The following is a 22,278-nucleotide window of genomic DNA, read 5'->3' on the forward strand; positions in this document are numbered from 1 at the left end:
GGAGAGAAAATGATCACATTTTGAACCGGTGCTCAAATTCAGCACTTCCTATGTGTTTGTGTACAATATAGGATACAGTAAACCAGTCAAAAGTGCCTATTTTCCTTTTCACTATGGGAAGTAATTACATTTTGAAACCATAGGTACAACTTGAAATAGCATGCTATGCACACTTGCTATAATGATGATAATCGTGGGTGACCCCTTACAAGATACAGCACTTCTACACTGTTAATACTGGTCCTGATGCACAGTAGGTCTTTGTAGCAATTAAGAAACATCTGTGAACATCATAGCATGGTAGCACTAACCAACTTAACACTTTATATCTAGCCTTTGGCACACTAATAGGTGCAACATGCTGCCCAGGAAGAAAAAGAAGGAGATGCCAGGTGTACATTTTTAGTAGGTCAGTTTACAATATTTTAGTCAAATGTTACTAAAAATATTTAAAAGACTAGGGTTGGGGGTTGCCAGAAGACCTAAAAACGGGGATTGTAGAGAAAACAGATGTCCCCACCACCCACCTTCACCAATGCAGAGGGGGAAAACTCACTTTTGGGGCTGCTCAGGTTTCTGGGTGTGGCTCTGCTCTTTCCCTTGGGGGTCTTGGCACCGTCGCTCAGATATTGATGGTCACTCTCGTCCAGTTCTAGACGCCTCTTTGCCTACAGGAATGTAAAACATACGACACTCAGTCTTTCTGACCCACACCCAGTCTGACTACAACTCCTTTATAGGTACCAAGCAACTGAAATTACATTTTAATTCTGTGTTTTGTTATTGGGAATGCATCTTTACAGACTTTTCATAAAGAGAGGTTGAGGTCATCACAGTAAAAACTCAGAGTTATTGTACTGGGTTCAAAATCTGGCTCGGGTTACAATTTTGCACAATTGCCAGACTATGCATAGGTGGCATTCAGCCCAGAAATGAGAAGTACTTGCAAAGATGTGACAGGAAACTCATGGCACCTGCTGACACTTCCTGACTGTAGCAAGTGTCATGTACAGAATTTATGGTTAGGTCTTCCTCATATTGGGCTTCCTTAATACTGGACTCTAAGCTTTCCTAAAGTAAGACTACTTGAGGGGGTGGGCTCCATTCTCTATATACTAGTACTTAAACATGCCTTTTTGCAACTACTACACCATTGGATTACTTCTCATGAGGCCACCTCAAATCTGAAGTGTAAACCTAGGAACCGAATTACAAGGTAAAATTAGGATTTAATGTGCAAACAAATAACACCAGACACTGACAATGTCCCAGCTAACTGGAATCAATTACCACTGTGCCAGAACTCAAGTGCTCAGGATTTTTTTTTGCATAATTTACTGGTGATGTCACCATAGCTACTTGTTTATTTGATTGAAAAATCCTATTAATCCATATAAATGGATTAAAACACTCGTGTAGTTAAATACGTTATAGAACAGTAATCATGTTTTTATCATTTAAATAAAAACACGTTTATTTACACGTAATTGAGGCTGCTTGCAATATATACAGTAAGCTTGCATTGCAGCAGCACCAACTGCAGCGGACAAGCAAAACAAAAGCTTTATTTAACAGTCACCGTTCAAAGCAGGTATCAGTCACATTTTACTACCACTAAAAATAATATTATAAGCTTGCCAAGTGACCCCAGAGATTGGATGTGCCTCTTATACATCAACAGTCGCTTGCACAGTTTGCATTCAACTTTTTTTTTTTTTTGGTCATCTGAGCATTTAACAAAAAAAAATCCCAAACCGCAGAGGGGTTTCGAGACATTTCTTTCAATACAGCTTACGCTATACAGCGCTTTGCTGTCGAGATGGCAAATGAAGAAAATCAAAGGTTTGCCTCTGGATAACACAAGTTGGAGGGGTAGACAGTGTCAGCGAGTCAGCCCGAGTCAGCGCAGGGGTGGTAGCGGTGAGCTGAGCCTAAAAATAATTGGCCATTTCCAAATTGGGGAGAAAATAATAAATAATTGGCAACAACTAAATTTATAAAAAAAAAAAAAAGTATGTCCCCTATTTTTAAAGTGGCCTACCACAGTCTACCATAATCTAATCTTGTGGAGGCAATTTATGACATTGATGTAAAAACCTTGAAAAGGTTTTCATTTTAGTCCAGCTTGTACAGAAAATCACATTACCTTTTGCAAATAAAAGATTTTACAATCAGCAGCATAGTTTATTTAGAAATGCAGTGTTTGTGCCAAACAACTTAAAAGTTGAAAACAGGACAGGGAGGAAAAGTTGGGGGTGCTTATCTGTTGAGAAACTGTAGAGACACACACCCCTTACATATTTGACCCCAGGTCTATACTGGTTAGTATACGAATGTAACGAGAAGAGAGATCCAAACATAATGGAAGTGAAAATGAAAAAGATCTCACTTTAAACATACCAAGTCAATTCAAACTACGTCCCTTCCAAAAACATTAATTTCAGACAGGTTCGAACTGCCAACCAACAGCTGACTTGGCTTGCCCAGACCAGATTCCAATATGCCTCACCCCCAACATCTCAGAGAAAGCAGTCAAGCTGGTTTCCTTTTAAAACCTTCAACAGCTGCAACACGTACTGCCCAAAAAACTGCACCCTGGCTGCACTTTCCAGCCATCAGACTCGCCCAAAGAGAAATGTATTTTGCACCACTTTTAAAAATAAAGGCAACAGGAATGCTCTATTGTAACACCAAGCATCATATTACAGATTGGTGAAAAATAAAGTCTGCCACTGAACCGTAATTTACATTCTACTCGGATGTTCCAGACCATACTAAATCAGTTTGACACCAACCTGACCTAACAGAAGGTCTGACTTTAACCCATCTAGCATGTTCCAAATGTTTCAACTGTGTGGTCATTTTGTGCCAATAGAGGTTTAGTTGCCAATGGCATTGTCCCTTATCTTTTGCGCAGAAGTGCCAGTTTCCCAACATTTCAATATAGTAAAAAACACATACCTGTCTCAAAAGAACACAGGTTTGACAGCAAGCACCATCTTTTGTTTCAGATGGCATGGCAACATAAAATTGCTACTTATTTATTATTTACAGTAGTAAAGACTTTCAGAGGGCAATGGGGTGTCATCTATTCCTGCAAACCAGGTAAAGCTCAGCAGCATCTTGGCTGAGGTTTCCTTTACACCAGGGGTTTGGCAGCAGCCCTGAAAGATATCTTGTCTAAAGGGTTTCCAAGGATTTAACATATCCAATAGTTTAGAGTCTCTTTGGCCATGCAGATTAGATTCACACTCGACACAGATGAACCAGTTTCGAAACTATTCCAAACTAGCCACTGAATCAAAGCATTCCTTGATGGTTTTTCAGATTTACATTTCTGCCTAGATGTGTATAAAGAGGACTAAACATAGTAGGAGCAAGAACACACACGGCTTCATCTTATTAACCCCTTTAAATTAATTTGGATTTACGTGCAGAAATTAAATCATTTTTTATTGTATACATAGCCTCATCCATTTAAGGCTATGGGAAGCATCGAAACATGGCTTCCTCCACACAAAGAAACACTGTTTAAGGCTGCAGCATCCATTCATTTTTCTTTAGGCGCACACGTATGACCAATGCTTTCACAATCTCAAACTGATCACAAATTAAATTGTCAGCTAAAAATATAAAACATCTGAAAAACAAAAACAAGATTTTCCAGGTAAGTTCTTTTATCACGGTGTGTGTACTGTACAGCTATGGTCAGAACTTGAAAGCACCTAGAATTTTAGGATTGAGACGACATAAAACTAAAAATCTATATGAACATAATTCAGATATTTTATTTATCACAATCAAAGAAACTACAAAATGATATTGAAAAAGTCTACCTGATAGCATAATAGTAATACAGCATTTCACGCCAGATTTCAAAATGTCACATTTCTAAATGTCAGTTTTTCATGAAGTACTATGGAAACTACAAAGCATAATGTGTGAATTCTATAGGGCGATGCAAAACTTTAGTCCATGGTATTATTTATATTGCTAGCAAGGCTCTAACCTACATATCCCACAAACCATTGCTTTTACCGGTGTGTGCAACAACATGGGTTTTGATTAGTTGTCAGTACTCATGGTTTGCAAAATCACTTATTGTAACCAAAAAACTGTATAACCCACCAGCTCAAAAGTCAAAATGAAGTTACTTTAGTTTCTCATCCCATATCCAGTACTGGAAGACGTAAAAATGATGATTCCTTACCAGTCTCCAGGTAACTGCCTTCTAAAATAAATGCCTAATACAAACATTTATATTTATACAGTAATCCACCGTAACCGCTTATCTGCCATGATCAAGCTCTTCAGCAAAATGGCTACAGGAAAGCGAAAGTGACTTGTGCTTCCAACTGAGTGTTAATTTTTTTCATAAACCTATGCATTTTGCTACTGTGTAAAATTACCCGACACTAATGTAAGTGTATACAACACTGTGGCAGGGCAGGAGCCCTGTGCATGGAGGGTTTTTTGTGTAAATGTTGTAAATAGTGTGTATTTATTGTAATTAATTAAAATCAGCAGACATGTGTTCCAGCAAGTGTCAGGTATAGAAAGGTTCCATTTATTCAGGGCTGCTGCAAAAACAAAAGCCAACTGGGCTAAAGAAGCTGAAAATCACCAATGTGTGTGTGTTATGCGAGTGAGTGAGAGAGAGAGAGAGAGAGAACCAGAACCAGTACCAGTGTTGGATACAAACAGTGAGTAAGCAAGTTGAAACCGCCGACAGCTGGGCGAGTAGCCGGAGTTCGTTTATTATTAAACAGAGAAGATTAGTTCAGAGATTGGAGATCCTTCCAAAGTTTTTGTACACTGTGTTGTATGTACTCCGTGCGCTGCCATTGCTGGTAGTGTCACGTGAGCTGTTCAGTGTTTTGATATGTAAATAAATCCTGTTTGCCTGCGAGGCATATCAACTTCAATCTCTGTCTCGATCTCCTGGCTGAAACAGGAGCGAATGCACGCATCCACACGGCTACCCTGTATCTTTCTAAACAAGGGATTTAGGGGAGCTCCCTAATAAAAGCTGAATCTCAAAACCATAATTGTGTGAATATAGTAATTGTTACAGCTGTGTATAATGGTATTTAAAAACAGGATTCATGTATCTGCCTTTTTTACATATCCACCCTTAACCAGGTCCCACCGAAGTCGGATACGCGACAGGGCTACAGTAGTACATGTTAATATTGTGTTAAAATACTTTAATAGACACGTTAACAAAATCGAAATACATTCTGTGAAGTGATAAATATATAAGAATTAATTGTTTTTAATAAGATCACCTCTGATGCTGCTCAGATAGCATTGTGATTTTATTATTTATGCAAGTGCACTAGTCTCTGCACTCCAATAAGCACATTTTATTGTATTGGTCTAAAAGAGTGAGGCATGTGGCTTAGAGTGTTGAACTTGGTTTGTAATAGGTTTATTTGTTACACGATTGTATGGTTTTGGGTGAGATTATATATACACACACACACCTCTGGAAAAAATTAAGAGACCACTGCAAAATTATCAGTTTCATAATTCATGCCAAAGCTGCCCGATTCCAGCCTTGCTGAAGCACCCCCAGATCATCACCGATCCTCCACCACATTTCACAGTGGGTGCAAGACACTGTGGCTTGTAGGCCTCTCCAGGTCTCCGTCTAACCATTAGTCGACCAGGTGTTGGGCAAAGCTGAAAATTGGACTCATCTGGGGGTGCTTCAGCAAGGCTGGAATCGGGCAGATTTGTCTTTGTGAAGGACGCATGAATCAAACCAAGTACAAGGTTGTCCTGGAAGAAAACTTGCTTCCTTCTGCTCTGACAATGTTCCCCAACTCTGAGGATTGGTTTTTCCAGCAGGACAATGCTCCATGCCACACAGCCAGGTCAATCAAGGTGTGGATGGAGGACCACCAGATCAAGACCCTGTCATGGCCAGCCCAATCTCCAGACCTGAACCCCATTGAAAACCTCTGGAATGTGATCAAGAGGAAGATGGGTGGTCACAAGCCATCAAACAAAGCCGAGCTGCTTGAATTTTTGCGCCAGGAGTGGCATAAAGTCACCCAACATCAATGTGAAAGACTGGTGAAAATCAGGGTTATTTCACCAAATATTGATTTCTGAACTCTTCCCAAGTTAAAACATTAGTATTGTGTTGTTTAAAAATGAATATGAACTTATTTTCTTTGCATTATTCAAGGTTTGACAACACTGCATCTTTTTTGTTATTTTGACCAGTTGTCATTTTCTGCAAATAAATGCTCTAAATGACAATATTTTTATTTGGGATTTGGGAGAAATGTTGTCAGTAGTTTATAGAATAAAACAAAAATGTTCATTTTACCCAAACACATACCTATAAATAGTAAAACCAGAGAAACTGATAATTTTGCAGTGGTCTCAATTTTTTCCAGAGCTGTGTATATATATATATATATATATATATATATATATATATATATATATATATATATATATATATATATATATATAAAAATAATTAATAAAAATATTAATTATTGTGCACCCAATATTTGTCAGTGTGATCCTAGATAATTTTACCTTTTGTGGGGGAGCATAGAGCCCAGCACTGAGGGATGCAGAATTTGACCCAACCAACTGTCCAATCAAAACAGTTCTAGGAATACCATACTTACTACAAAGAATTGCCAAAAGACATAGTTTCTGCTGATTGAAAAAACAAAAACCTCTGCAGCCAAAAAAAAAAAAAAAAAAAGACTGGAAAAAATATTATTTTGTTGATTTAAAACTATTAAAGCTCCACAAATGCTATGTAAAAAGGAAAAATCCTGCTCCTAGTAATTTTTTTAATTAACTATTTAAGTATCATTATCTGGTGTTTCTATTTGGGGAGGAGTGTGTGATTTTATCCCAGGCAGTGTGTTTATTTGAGTAATAAATTTGTAATTTGTAAATTGTATCAGGGAGGGTGGTTTAACTTGAATAGAGCAGTTTGCATTTGAATTGGTCTCCACACAGCTCCTGTAGTTGTGTGATCCCATTAAAGTGTGTGAAACTATTGTCTCCAGAGCAGTTAGCAGCTAGTTCCCTTGCTAAGTGAAGGGAGTTATTTAAGGGTGGGCATCTAGTAATTAGTTCAGTCTACAGGTAACCAGGGACAGAGGCAGATAGATAAGTTCCTGCTTCTAGTAATTGTAACTAACTACATTTGGTGACATTGTAAGGTGGTGTTTGAATTGGCTGAGTTAGTGTGTGAGTAGTACCAGGTGAGTGGCTAAATTGATTAGCAGTTGATTTTGCTATTTGATTGATTGGTTGGTTCTTTTGCCAAGCAGGTGTAACATTTAATCAAGCAGCTTATTTCGGCGCCAGCACGAAACGCCAGCAAACCAAAGAGCCTCAACAAAAGAGCCGGGAGTCTAGCTGTGGGAGTCCAGCGAGGGAAGGCCTGCGCTGAGACGCTGTTCGACTAGATCCGAACCTAACAGGCCTCTAGAAGAAGCTATCTACTAGTCAGGTCTGTACCCTCCACCCTACTGCTCCTACTGTGCCTTTTGTCTTGCTTGTCCTGCTATGACTGTCTCTCACATCCCTGTTCTGTCCTCTCGTCCTCGTCCTCTGCCCTCCAACCCCTCTAACCTCATTTCTCTGCCTCTCCCCCCCTCCCGCACACTCTCTGGAACTGTCACTCTTCTGCTAACAAAGCTGATTTCATCTCTGCCTTTGCCTCCCACCTCTCGCTCGATTTCCTTGCTCTCACTGAAACCTGGCTGTCCACTGATAACACTGTTACTCCTGCTGCCCTGTCCTCTCTCTACGTCCTGTCCCATACACCGCGTCTCACTGGACGAGGAGGTGGGACGGGTCTTCTCCTCTCTCCCTCCTTACTCTTTTCTGTCCCCTCCGATCTCACCTCACTCTCTGTCAATACCTTTGAATTTCATGCAGTCCAACTAACCTCTCCCTGTCAACTCCTGCTCATTGTTCTGTACCGCCCCCCTGGGCCTCTCACTCACTTTCTGGATGAACTCGACTATCTACTCTCCTCCCTCCCCTCTCTGTCTACCCCGACTGTCCTGTTGGGTGACTTCAACATCCATCTCTCCAACCCCAGCCACTCTGCCGGATTCCTCCCTCTCCTTCACTCCTTCGACTTCTGTCTCTCTCCGTCCCCTCCTACCCACAAAGCTGGCAGTCAACTGGACCTCACCTTCTCCAGGGCCTGCTGCCCCTCCACCCTCTCTGATCACTATTTCATCTCTTTCTCTGTCTCTCCCCCCTCTCCCTGCTCCTCCTACCCCCACTATCACCTCTCGTCGTAACCTCCGCTCTCTCTCCCCCTCTGTCTTTGCCTCCACTGCTCTCTCTCACCTCCCTCCTTTTCACAACTCTCCGTAGACTCTGCTACCTCCACCCTCTTCTCCTCACTCACCTCCTCCCTCGACTCCCTCTGTCCCCTCACCTCCCGACCTGCTCGCCCCTCCCCTCCCCATCCCTGGCTCTCCTCTGCGCTCCGCAAGAATCACACTGCGATCTGCTGAAAAGAAATGGAAGAGAACCAAACTCCCTGCTGCCCTAGACCTTTACCGCACTCTCCTCTCCTCCTTCTCTACTCTCTCCTCTGCTAAATGTGCTTATTTCCAATCTGTAATCCAAGCTTCCACTAACAATCCACGTAAACTATTCTCTACCTTCTCCTCCCTCCTCTAGCTCCCCTGATGACTTTGCCTCCTTCTCTTCTAAAATCTCAGATATCCGCAAACTCTTTAACACCTCTCCCTCCCCCGCACCCCCTCCTGCTCCAACCCCTACACCCACTACATCCCCTACTAACTCACCCTCCTTCTCCACCTTCTTGCCCCTCTCAGACTCTGACCTCTCCTCCCTGCTCCAGGGTCACAAACCCACCACTTGTGCCTTGGACCCCCTCCCCACTCACCTCTTTCAAGCTGCTGCTCCTGCTCTACTCCCCTTCATCTCCTCCCTCCTCAACACCTCTCTACTTTCTGGTATCTTTCCCTCTGCCTTCAAAAAAGCCTCCATCACTCCCCTCCTCAAAAAACCTACCCTCGACCCCACCTCCCTCCAGAGCTACCGTCCTGTCTCCCTCCTACACCGCCAGCTCTCTGCTTTCCTGTGCAACCACTCTCTGCTTGACCCTCTCCAATCTGGCTTCCGCTCTGCTCACTCCACTGAAACCACCCTCCTGTCTGTCACCAACTCACTTAAGTGTGCCCGAGCTGCCTCTCTCTCCTCTGTCCTAATTCTCCTCGACCTCTCTGCTGCCTTTGACACTGTTGATCACTCTATTCTACTATCATCTCTTGCTGACCTGGGGATCTCTGGCACTGCTCTGGCCTACCTCTCCAACCGCACTTACCAGGTAACCTGGTGTGGAGCAACCTCCACACCTCACCCTCTCTTAACTGGAGTCCCCCAAGGGTCAGTCTTGGGTCCTCTCCTGTTCTCTCTCTACACCCGCTCCCTGGGCCCCCTCATCGCATCCTATGGTTTCTCATACCATTTCTATGCTGATGATGCTCAGATTTTCCTCTCCTTCCCCACCTCTGACTCCACCATCTCCTCCCATATCTCTACCTGTCTGTCTGCTATTTCCTCCTGGATGCACTCGCATCACCTCAAACTCAACCTCTCTAAATCTGACCTCCTTTTCTTTCCCTCCTCCTCCCCCTCCTCTGATCTCTCTATCTCTGTTCCTCTGGAATCTACCACACTCTCTCCCTCTTCCTCAGCTAAGAACCTTGGAGTCACCCTGGACCCCTGCCTCTCATTCCCAGCACATCTCCACTCTGGCACGCACTTGCCGATTCTTCCTGAGCAACATCCGAAGAATCTGACCCTTCCTCACCAACTATGCTACCCAGCTCCTGGTCCAGGCCCTGGTACTCTCCCGCCTAGACTACTGCAACTCCCTCCTGGCTGGCCTCCCTGCGTCCGCCACCCGTCCGCTCCAGCTCATCCAGAACTCTGCTGCCCGCCTGGTGTTCTCTCTGCCTCGCCCACGCTACTCCACTACTCCGCTCGCTCCACTGGCTCCCGATCACCGCTCGCATCCAGTTCAAGACTCTTGTACTAGCCTACAGATGCCTTGACCAGACTGCACCCAGCTACCTCCAGACCCTCATCTCTCCCTACACCCCCACTCAACCTCTCCGCTCCGCCTGCACTAGAAGACAAGCTCTACCTCCGCTACGCTCCCCTGCCTCCAGAGCCCGCTCCTTCTCCACCCTTGCTCCGCAATGGTGGAATGACCTTCCTACAGATGTCAGGACTGCCCAGTCCCTGACCACATTCCGGCGCCTCCTTAAGACTCACCTCTTCAAACAGCACCTGTAGAACTCCTCTGTTTGTATCCTGGGACACTATCACCCTTCATGTAAATGTGCTTTATTTTGCTCTTATCTGCCCCCTATTTTACTGCATTTAATCCTGTACTTCAGAATACTGTAATCTGCCAAGTGTTTAATCTGTAGTACTTTGTATTTAATCATATCCTGATGTAACTATCACTATTTAATCATATCCTGATGTAACTATCACTATTATCTGCAGTATTATTGAATTGTGGTTTGTCACACTTGTACTTTGCTTGAACAAAAGTTATTGTATTTCTTGCTCTTATTGTATTACTTGTATTGTAACACTTGAAATGTACTTGCTTACGATTGTAAGTCGCCCTGGATAAGGGCGCCTGCTAAGAAATAATAATAATAGAAATAAATATCAAATGTTCAACTTTTTTTTTTTTTTTTTTAAATGCTTGGCAACATTTAACGTGACGTAAAGACTCGGTAAGACACAGAAACCACGATTACATATCTGTAAGGAGAGCTTTGTAGATCTGGTAAAAGCAATAAGAGTGGGAGCCCAAAACCTAAATGGACACAATTCCTAACTCGTGGTCTGGAAAATTACAATGAGTCTACTTGCATCAAAATGGATCCTCACCAAGTAAAGCCTATTGCACACCAGTTTAAAAAACACACACACACACACCACATCATTAAATGGCAGTAACTAATGTCTTTTTTTAAATCCTTTATTTGCCACTACATTATACCCATGAGTGTCAAAGGTTATCCCAATAAGCTGTTTACGATACATTAGCTTGCCATGTTAAAAAAAAGGTAGCATGATTAATTCTCACGTGCTGCTACATTTCACTTAACTACAATTATTTCCTGTCTAGTGTATTTCAACACCACTACTGTACAGAGCGCAAGCAGGGCTAACCTATTACAGAGAAACCTGGTTGACTTTCCACTACAGGACCAATGTTGCGGACAAACTCAAAATCCAACATTAACATAGTACTGGCGAAAACAGCAAACGCTATTGGACATTCATTGAGGCCTGGATACTGTTGAAAAAAAGAAAAACAGTAAAAATATACTGCAGTGCAAGGGCCAGAGGCCTGTGGAAATGGGGTTTCATGGTTTATAGAAGGCCTTGCAGCTTTTTGCCTTTATCAGTGGAATTATAAAACAATGTTTAAATGCAAAATGCCTTTGGGGATTCCCTTGCAATAGCTAGGCGTTCAACAAACATGCATTTAGAACAGAACAAAAAGCACGCTGTCACCTGATTAATTAAATACATGAAATGAGGATATCACCAACAATGTATTCACTTTTACTGGGGTCTAAAAAAATGTTTAATGTAATAAACTCAGGCAACAAGAGACTCAGGAGTTCTCAAATGTTCAAATTAAACCCAAACAGCCACCAAATTCAAGTAAGCTAGTTGCTAAACTATTTATTGAGGAGTTAATTTCTTTAAATTTACTGCAGTTAAATGCAAGTCTACACAAAAGTCGTTGCAGTCTTAAATCAAACCCATTACTTCCCAGAATTCCGTTCAACAGGTTAAAGTTCACTTTGGGGGGGAGAAACTCCCATACAGCTATTGTTATGTCAATACTACAAATTTAAATGTTCATTGAAGACCTCACTTTACACTGTGAAAGTTGTCCAATCTACCGGGTTAATAAACAAGGACTGCTGGAAGGCGCAATCACAATGGCGACAAGTCATAAAGTTGGAGGAAACTGAACAAGCAAATGGGTCTTCCAAGAATGAGAAGGACAGACTGGTAAATGGCTGTGGAATGGCACCAACATTGCTGTGAAGCCTTGATGCCATGGAGTAAGTTACCCTCACACCAGGAATTTAACATTTTGCCACAAATTTTAAATGTTTTGCCACAAAGCTCCACCGATGCACCTACACTGTCTTCCCGGCCCCAAAAGCCTCTCCCAAACCAGCCGCCAAACAAACTCTAAGGCAGCTAGCCGCACCCTGGGTAGACCCGACAAGGGACCAAAAATTCCCCAATAAGTATCACCTATGAGAAAAGCAATTAGGAAGGCTTTTTATTATTTATTAATTTATTTTTATTATTACTATTACTACTTCCTGTGCTGGCTTTCCTACCAGGTGGTTAAATCATTTGAAAAGAGCCCAAGAGGGGTCCTGTGATGGCGTCTACTTATGGGAAACTGGCAACAATAGAGCTTTTTCAAGGGTTTAACACCTGTGCCTGACAGTTTCACTGCTTACTGTTGAGATAGGATAGTACATAGCAAGCCTTAAAAAAAATTAAATAAATAAAATTAGATCTCTGGCTATTGAGATGAACAGTGCTCTGCAGTACCTGTATCAACAAACAATTTTACAGGCTTTCTTATTTCAGTACAAAAACTATTTTCTGTGACAGCCTTACAGTACATCTCCGTGGCAAAACACAGCAAAGCTATAGAAACGGTTTGTTTTTCTATAAAGCAACGGTGTATATAACATTGTTTATTTATGTATTTATTTTTTAAGTGTGGTGTACACTCAGAGATCAACTCCCCGATTTCTAAAATACTTGGCAATGCCTTGTAGGTTAATTCAATTCAAAATGCATCACCTAAGTAAATTGCAGGCAACGGCTTTGTTAATGAAAGCTGTATACATTTCAGCCTAACGCTGCATGTTAAGTTTTAAAAGACAGACAGATATGAGACAGAGAAAGAGAGGAGAAAAAATGTGGCAGCTGATGCCGACAAGAGAAAGTTCCTGTCGACGCCAAAAACATTGCCAGAAGAAAATCTTCAGGCTCCGACCAAATCCTTTATCAGACATTGTGCATGTGTGCACGCAACTATTCTGCAGCCCTGGTGGGAGGTACCTGCAAAACACTCATTGACAGTTAAAGGAAGCCGTTATGTCAACACTCATTTAACATTAAAGTGATCCTCCCTTCCAATTGACTGAGAATTTAAAACAAATCATTAACAAAAAAAAAAAGTTAGGACTATAAAAGCCTAAATGGCAGCACTTCAAATTTACAAACCCATTTTTAAAAACATACCCACCCCCACGATAATGGCGTAATTGAACACGTCCGAACTTTCCTGCCACACGTCATAGTTGTTGTACAGTCAGCATCTGAGACTTAGAAATGTACAGTACAGGTAGGCTACATGACTGCAACTTGTTACCAGCGAAGAACTCTGATCTGTTTTTGCAAGTAAGGACAGCAAACCTTGTCAACGTTTTCTAAACAATCCCAATTCGGCTCTCTATCCGGATGCTGCTTCATAGCACACTGCAGTGTTACAAGCGCAACACGCACGCTTACGTTATCGGTGTCTGTTTCAGCAGAGCGTCCTGGTGGTCAAGGTGACAGCTGAGAATTCTTCCTCTGGTGTCTGAAAAAAAGTTAACTTCTCTTCGCACATGCGTTTATTTTTCCTAACTCAAAAGTTACGCATGTGCAGTCAGGCTCCACCACCAACAGTAAGTTAGTGGGGATTCTCCAGTTTAATGATTCTCTGTGGGGAAATGTAATTTTAATTCCTTGGGTCACTTATGTCTTGTGGATCGTGGCTTCATTTCATTTTTCACGACAATTAAAAAAACCACACACATTTTTAAACGCTTCCAACCTTAACCAAGTCTGTGAAGCTAAACCCTGGATGCAGTACCATGATTGACAGCGCTATCTCCAATGGGGACTCCACAAGTTGATGTAGCAACAAAATTGTACCTCTTATATTTACAGCCAAGATATTAGTCAGTATATATTTAGTCTATATACATTATACACCAACACATAATGTCCATGATACCTGTACACAGGTTTTTAATGTTGATAATCTCATCAGGGCGACAGCTCTGGACGGTTTAAAATCCAGTGTGGACTCACCTCATGTTCTTGACAAGTCACGCTGTGTATAGAATGTGTAAAGGCTCAAATTTGCAGGGACCCACACTGGGACTAAAATGGTTGCAAATGCAACAAAAACAAATGATGTAAAACAGGTTTTTCGGGGTGGGCGCATAGGCTCCTGTAACACAAAAATGCTGCCTCTCCCTTTACAAGCATGTGTCAATATTTATAAATATGCTGCGACGTCGGTCGGCAAGAGAGAAAAAAAAAAAAACATGCATATTAAATGTTTTAAAAAACTGAAGTGCGAGAAGGACGGCAACAAATACACCAACAATAACAACAAATTAATTGAATACAAATGCTTAGTGGAGAGAGGTGCTGTATTAACACCAGCAGAATAAGGTAACCCCAGTTTCATGCAACAGTGACCATGTGTGTTCAAGTTTTGTATATACATTTAGTATTTAATATCGTAAATAGCAGAACCAACTCACTGAAAAATATGTCTGTGCTACATGCCGTCAGATCAGGATTTCACTGACATGGAGCATGGGAGCTGCAGCATGCTATTTTCCATGTTACAACGGTACACAATTAGAAGTAGATTGGAGTAAAATAGAAAAAAAATTAAAAAGGGACCAAAAACAAAAAGTACACAGAAAGAGTTCTAGGAACTGCAAACGCAAGTCAAAAAGAAAGTTAGAAAGGCCAAGAGAGATAGAAATGAGCATTGCTAAGGGGGCTAAAATCAATTCCAAAATGTTTTTCCCAATATTATAACAGCAAGAGAACATTCAAAGAGGTGGTTAAATATCTAAGCAGATACAAATGGCAAAATCATAGACGAAGAAAAAAAATAGCAAATATTAAATGACTACTTTTCACAGGTTTTTACAAAAGGAGGATACGGACAACATGCCCCACATGTCGACCTGTTCCTATCCAGTTTTAAATAACTTTAGCATAACAGAGGCAGAAGTGTTAAAGGGACTAGGAGCTCTTAAAATAAACAAATCCCCTGGGCCGGATGAGATCCTCCCAATAATACCTCAAAGAAATGAAAGAAGTTATTTACAAACCGCTAACCAAGATCGTGCAACAGTCTCAACACAGGGGTTGTACCGACAGACTGGAAAATTGCAAACGTAATACTGATCCACAAAAAGGGAGACAAAACCGAACCAGGTAACTACAGACCAATAAGCCTGACTTTGATTATATTATTATTATTATTATTTTGTATATTTAGCAGACGCCTTTATCCAAGGCGACGTACAGAGACTAGGGTGTGTGGACTATGCATCAGCTGGAGAGTCACAACTACGTCTCACCTGAAAGACGGAGCACAAGGAGGTTAAGTGACTTGCTCAGGGTCACACAATGAGTCAGTGGCTGAGGTGGGATTTGAACCGGGGACCTCCTGGATAGAAGCCCTTTTCTTTAAGCACTGGACCACACGGAAACTATAATAAGATCCAAAATGGAAAATGACCTATATGGTAACAGTATCCTGGGAGACAGTCAGCATGGTTTTAGGAAAGGGAGATCGTGTCTAACTAACCTGATTAATTTTTTTTGAGGATGCAACATCAACAATGGAATTGCAAAGCATACATGATTTATTTAGATTTCCAGAAAGCTTTTGACAAAGTCCTGCATAAAAGATTAATTCTCAAACTGAACGCAGGAGGGATTCAAGGAAATGCATGCACATGGATTAGGGAGTGGTTAACATGTAGAAAACAGAAAGTACTGATTAGAGGAGAAACCTCAAAATGGAGTGAGGTAACCAGTGGTGTACCACAGGGATCAGTATTAGGTCCTCTGCTATTCCTCATCTACATTAATGATTTAGATTCTGGCATAATAAGCAAACTTGTTAAATTTGCAGACGACACAAAAATAGGAGGAGCAGCAAACACTTTTGCAGCAGCAAAGGTCATTCAAATTGATCTAGACAGCATTCATAACTGGGCAGACATGGCAAATGACATTTAATAGAGAAAAGTGTAAGGTAGTGCATGCAGGCAACAAAAATGTGCATTAGAAATATAATATGGAAGATACTGAAACTAAAGAAGGAATCTATGAAAGACCTAGGATTTTACGTTGACTCGGAAATGTCTTCATCTAGACAATGTGGGGAAGCTATAAAAAGCCAACAAGATGCTTGGATATATTGTGAGAAGTGTTGAATTTAAATCAAGGGAAGTAATGTTAACTTTACAATGCATTAGTAAGACCTCACCTAGAATATTGTGTTCAGTTCTGGTCACCTTGTTACAAAAAGGATATTTCTGCTCTAGAAAGAGTGCAAAGAAGAGCAACCAGAATTATCCCAGGTTTAAAAGGAATGTCATATGCAGACAGGCTAAAAGAATTGAATCTGTTCAGTCTTGAACAAAAAAGTCTACGCAGTGATCTGATTCAAGCACTCAATTTTAAAAGGTATTGACAAGGTTGACTTTTTCGACCTGAAAAAAGAAACAAGGACCAGGGGTCACAAATGCAGATTAGATAAAGGGGCATTCAGAACAGAAAATAGGAGGCACTTTTTTACACAGAGAATTGTGAGGGTCTGGAACCAACTCCCCAGTAATGTTGTTGAAGCCGACACCCTGGGATCCTTCAATAAGCTGCTTGAGATTCTGGGATCAATAAGCTACCAACAACCAAACGAGCAAGATGGGCCGAATGGCCTCCTCTCGTTTGTAAACATTATGTTCTTAATTCAAGACACAACACTTGCAAAATATTTAAAATATAAAACATGCCGAGTTCATTGCAATAATCAGCTGCACAGATTAACCACTCAGCAGAACGTTTCAACAAACAAGCGAGTAGAGACATTAAGTTGCAGTTTAATATGGTAGCAACTAACTTGCTCCTGAAGTGGCACCAAGCAATTGAATTTGGTGACCAAGTTTTTTTTGGCTTGGAGCCATTGGCTCCTAAGGCAAAAAACTTTGTCTGGAGCTCCGACTTGTAATTTTGTTTTAAAAGAAATGTATTTAAAGAATACATAGGAAACAAAAAGGGGGGGGAGTTAGTAACAATTTCCAGTTGGTTTCTTCTCTACACCCAGTTTTGTTGACCTGGGCAGCCATAGTTGTGAGTGCCAGGCAGTTGAAACGGGGTCAAAGTCTGATACTGATGCTTTAGCCAGAGATTCAGGTATTCTGCATATCTCATGCTAATAAAATGTCATATCCAAGTTTCATCACCTGATTAAGCTGTTTGCAGTAGATTGGTTACTCTGAAATATTATGTCACCAGAGACATGCCACCTTTACTTTGGTCTTCCATAGTCAAGAAAAATGTGTACTCTACTTTACAAGGACTGTGCCACATTCTTCAAATGTGGTTTTAGCTGTAGGGTTGCCTATCCCCTTGAAACTTGCCACTGTGAGACGATTAATCGTGTTACAGCATGCTGCAATAGGATGGTATCTTCAAGCTCTGTTATTTGTGCCAAATCATAAATACATGAATAGAGCCAGAGTACAACACAAACTCACACTGAAAAAACAGTGCGACTGGGTCCCATTGTGCTGCATGCAAAGAAATATACTGAAGTACTTTTAATGCATTTAATGCATCTACAGAAGCTTGAGCACAATTGCTGATTTTTTGCAGAATATTTTAAAACAAGTTGAACTAGTAAAATCTGAATGTTAAGATACATGCAGATGTACGGCTTTCTAAATGCACAACCACATTGGCACACCACATGTTGGTGAAAATAGTGTTATCCACGATCATGTGCATGTTCACTCACCCATTACTTCTGTACACGGTTGTCACTATAAAATGACAAGTTGGTGTGGTTTTGGCAACATGGCCTCCTGGCCTTCAACATCTGGGAGTTTAGAATTTTGCTTCCCCTGAGCAAAAGGCATTTTCAGTTATTAAGTCGTTCTGCACAAGTCAAAGTATGTCTTATAAAATCCGTTTAGTTTCAGATAAAGGCTTATACATTGTCAATTTAAACCAAAACCATCCTTAAATTTAACTTGTACATTTCTGTTTAAGCTTCAAACCCTGCTAGTCAGTACCCGTCCAATAGGCAGGACACAGCAGAAATATATATACTGCCAGCTTACCTTTGTTCCACATAGCAAACCTGTACATATTTTTGCGTGGTACACAGGTAAGCAAGCATGGATTTGTACCACCGACATGTTTTACGTAATTGTATTTTCTTTTTAGCATTCACATTCGTGAACGGTATTGTACAACGTGCAAGGAGAAAAAAATGAAACTTTGCTGTAAACAGTGTCCCCCTTTTACTTTGATAAGTAAAAGTACTGCCCAGAGTATCTGCCATGCGATATACAACAGTCTATATACTATAGTACTTGCATTTAAACATACGCACGAGACACTAATGATACTATGATCACTTTGCCCTTTTTCGGGGAGATCTGTGGCAATGAGAGAGAGAGAGAGAAGGGTGCAGAGAAGGACCCAGTTCCCTTCCCCCTCGAAACACACTAAAACTGGGCCTACACTCGTCGAAACCAAAACAAAGATGCAATATATAACAGGAAATTATATATGAAATAAAACGTCTCTTGTCCATCTACGAATTCATAAAGACGTTATTTTAACAGTGTCATGACTGCTTTGCAGATTAAAACTCAACCATTTAAAAACACTATCTTGTAAACGACGCTGGGTAGTGTACCATTGACCTTTTTTTTTCCATCCGGGTGTAACCCTGTTTTTTTAGGCCATTCAAATAAGTTTCAATAAAAAGGTCAGGGTTAGGTAGCCTATCTTCTCGTGGTAAAATAAATGTGTAGTTATTCAAACAGACTTACAGTAAGCAATGCTATAGCAACAATGTGTGTATACAACATTTCACAGACTGCAGTTGTGTTAAACATTTTAAACAAATTTAACGGTAGCATTATTTGTTTCAGAATATGAACGATTAAAAAAAAAACTGTAGGTTTGTTACCGGAGGGCGTCCTAAAGCAGGTCGAAGTCCTGTTCGGTTTGTTGGTCCGTGAGGAGTGGAGTAAATCAAACTGCCAGCTGACTGATCTGATACACAGACATTTGCGGTCTGTGTAAGACAGGACGGCGAGGTTAGGATCTGGATATATGTACCGGCAGGGAAATTAGAAGTAAAATTCTCAGTAAACCCGGTTATCACAGTACTTCTGTCCATCGACGAACCCCCAACCCCTGTAACTATTACTTTCTCCTGGGCTGTTGGGATTCCCTTTCTCATCTTTATTTGGAGCGAGTTTCCTTTGTCCCTCCTTTACTTTGGAGCCGATTTTATCCAAATCCTTTAGGGCGAGATCACAAATACTGACTGATTCTGATAGAACAGAGTCTACTGTACCGATATTCCTGATTTTGAAATTATATTGAGAATGCAGACGGGCAGATGCAATGGATTTGAACCTGAATAGAGCTACCGTTTCTGCTGCTGAAAAATGGCTCCAGGAAGCTGACAATGAATGAAGGGATACAGTTTACGCGCGAACGGCCCTCCCGCGAAACTCAGATTTCCCGCGGACTTTTCGAACGGTATTTGCATATTTTCAGCTATTGGTCAGCTGCGGAGTCGTCTCCGCCTTCTTTCAATGGCGTAGCCATAATAATGTACCAATCAAAGCGTGAGTTGGGAAGCTTTGAAAAACTATTGGCCAGTGTAGTAAACGGTTGCCAAGGCACCACAGAAAGCTATTTACATACAGAAAAGAAGATTGGACGAGTTCTAGGGGATTCCCTTCTTGTTTCAGAGCATTGGGGAATCCTCTCAGAAGAGCTGCGTGCGATCCTTTCAAATAACTGTACATTGGTTTCATTTAAACCTTCCAAGATCATAATTTACATTTCGTTTGTACAAGGTATATATATATATATATATATATATATATATATATATATATATATATATATATATATATATATATATATATATATATATATATATATATATATCAACCTACCTGCCGAGTTCCTTCAAAAACTGTGTGCAAGTGTACCTAGAAGAATTGATGCTGTTTTGAAGGCTATTTTTGAAAGCATTCTTACTTTACAGCATTTTTTCACACTTGCCTAAAACTTTTGCACAGTACTGTATATATAAATAGATAGATAGATAGATAGATAGATAGATAGATAGATAGATATAGATATAGATATATATATATATATATTGTAATTCTTTATTGAAAGTGTTTTTCTTCTATTTATCCAAACAGCAGAGCAATCCATTAATATGCATTCTCATCCTGGTGTCCAGCTACTGCAACTTGCTCCAAGCCAAGGACTTAACAAACTATGATATACTAAGTATTGTCTGGGAAGTTCTGTAAAAAAAAAAAAAAAAAAGAAAATTAAATGTAGTATAGTACAGTGTATATTCAAAGTTCATTCCTCTAACTTTGATGGGGACCCATAAGATGTGGATAGTTGTCTGCAATAATAACAAGTATGTTATTCTGTAAATAAAATAATAAAGCTGTGTGTATCATATAAAAGTATATCATCAAGAAATGTGTTTGGTGAGTTTCAAATGACCAGGTTTTGGATAGCAGCCGTAGCTACTCTAACCAATACAATGAGAAACTCTAACCCCACGAAACACAAGACAACTTTCAACTTCTTTTGGCAACTGTTCAAGCAACTAGTTGATTTTGACAGTTTTAAGCAATCTTCACCAGGTTGATCAAACTCCTCTGATGTTGTTGCCATCTAATTACATTGAGAAAATTGTTGGAAAATGTTACAACTGGTTGTTTGAAAAACTTAATACATGCAGATGAATACAAATCCTGTATAAGAAATCAATCAATCACTTTTACGAATTTATCATAATACCTTATTCTTTGTATACAGTAGGTGCCACCCTGTGCATAGAACATAACAACCTTGTTAATGTTTAATTGTAGCTCCTCAGGACAATCTTCCTTTTTGTGATATAATAAGTTAATATGTTGTGTCTATGGTGTCTCTTATTATCCTCTGCTGGGGATATACTGTATGGAGGTGGTTGTGTGTCACATTTAACACCTGGTAAAGCTGAAATATCGGTGGCGTCACCAGATTTTGCAGAAATATAAAGTTGTGTGTCGTCAGCATAACAGTGAAAATTCACACTGTTTACGAATGATCTAAACCCTGTGGTAGCATAAACAAAGAAAATCATATTAGAACAAGAATAGAGCCTTGGGGGACAAAACAAGTAATATCAGATAATCCTGATAGAGACTCCCCTAAATAAACAAAGTACAGTACTGTCTGTTAGTTAGATACGACTTAAACCAGTTTAGAACAGTCCCAGTCAGACTAACCCAGCTTTTAAGGCGATCAATTAAAATGTCATGATCCACAGTATGAAATGCAGCACTAAGGTCTAAAAGAACAAAAATAGATATAGAGTTAAAGTCTGCACTCATCAGTAAGTCATTCACCACTCTGACAAGAGCAGTCTCTGTATTATGAGCAGATCAAAACCCAGACTGACATTTCTCAAGGACATTGCTACTAATGGCAAGTTAGAAATGGGCCTGAAATTACTCGTACAGTACAATTATTTTTTTAGTCGTGCCTTACCTTAACCAAAGCAGTTTTGAAGGCAACTGGAACTATTCTAGTTAACAGAGATCTATTTATTATAGTAAGAACATCGTCACACAAATAACGAAATACATCATCTGGCATCTAGTTGGAATTGGAACTAAGAAACAGGTGGCAGATTTAATCTGCATCACTAACGTAGTCAAATCCTTTAGTGTAATCAAAGAAAATGATTCTATTAACATCAATAAGATTTGAAAAATAACAAAGGCTGGCTGTCCTCAGAGCTCAACGTCTTTAATAGACGTTGTTTCCAAATATCACAGTGAATGTGCAATTTATTAGCCCTCCATCTACATTCTAATTTCAACATTCCCTCTTAATTTTGTATAGGGCACTGTTAACCCAAGGTACAGTTTGCTTAGAAGAGACCATTCGAGTTTTAACTGTTGCCACTATATCAAACGTACTTGGTAAAAAGTGGTTATATCTGTCAACTAACTCATCAGTAGACAGAGAGTGGGTAGCAGTGAGTGGTGATAGTCTCACTAAATTGGAAGAACTTGTTGGAGCTAAAGA

At 40.4% G+C, this 22,278-nt stretch overlaps 1 protein-coding gene across 1 annotated transcript in view; it reads right to left on the reverse strand.

Moving 5' to 3' along the window:
• LOC117435318 (transcription factor E2F3-like) overlaps window positions 1-19,685 on the reverse strand; it is a 33,495-nt gene extending 13,810 nt beyond the window's left edge. Inside the window, exons 1-2 of the mRNA XM_059012771.1 lie at window positions 19,121-19,685; window positions 557-668 (exon numbers count right to left, since the gene is read on the reverse strand). Coding sequence (XP_058868754.1) covers window positions 557-668; window positions 19,121-19,396 — 388 coding nt within the window. The 5' untranslated portion in view covers window positions 19,397-19,685. The remainder of the gene's footprint in view (window positions 1-556; window positions 669-19,120) is intronic.
• Between the last annotated feature and the right edge of the window lie 2,593 nt (window positions 19,686-22,278).

This window comes from Acipenser ruthenus, chromosome 3 (genome assembly GCF_902713425.1).
Source record: "Acipenser ruthenus chromosome 3, fAciRut3.2 maternal haplotype, whole genome shotgun sequence".
Classification (NCBI taxonomy): Eukaryota; Metazoa; Chordata; class Actinopteri; order Acipenseriformes; family Acipenseridae; genus Acipenser; species Acipenser ruthenus.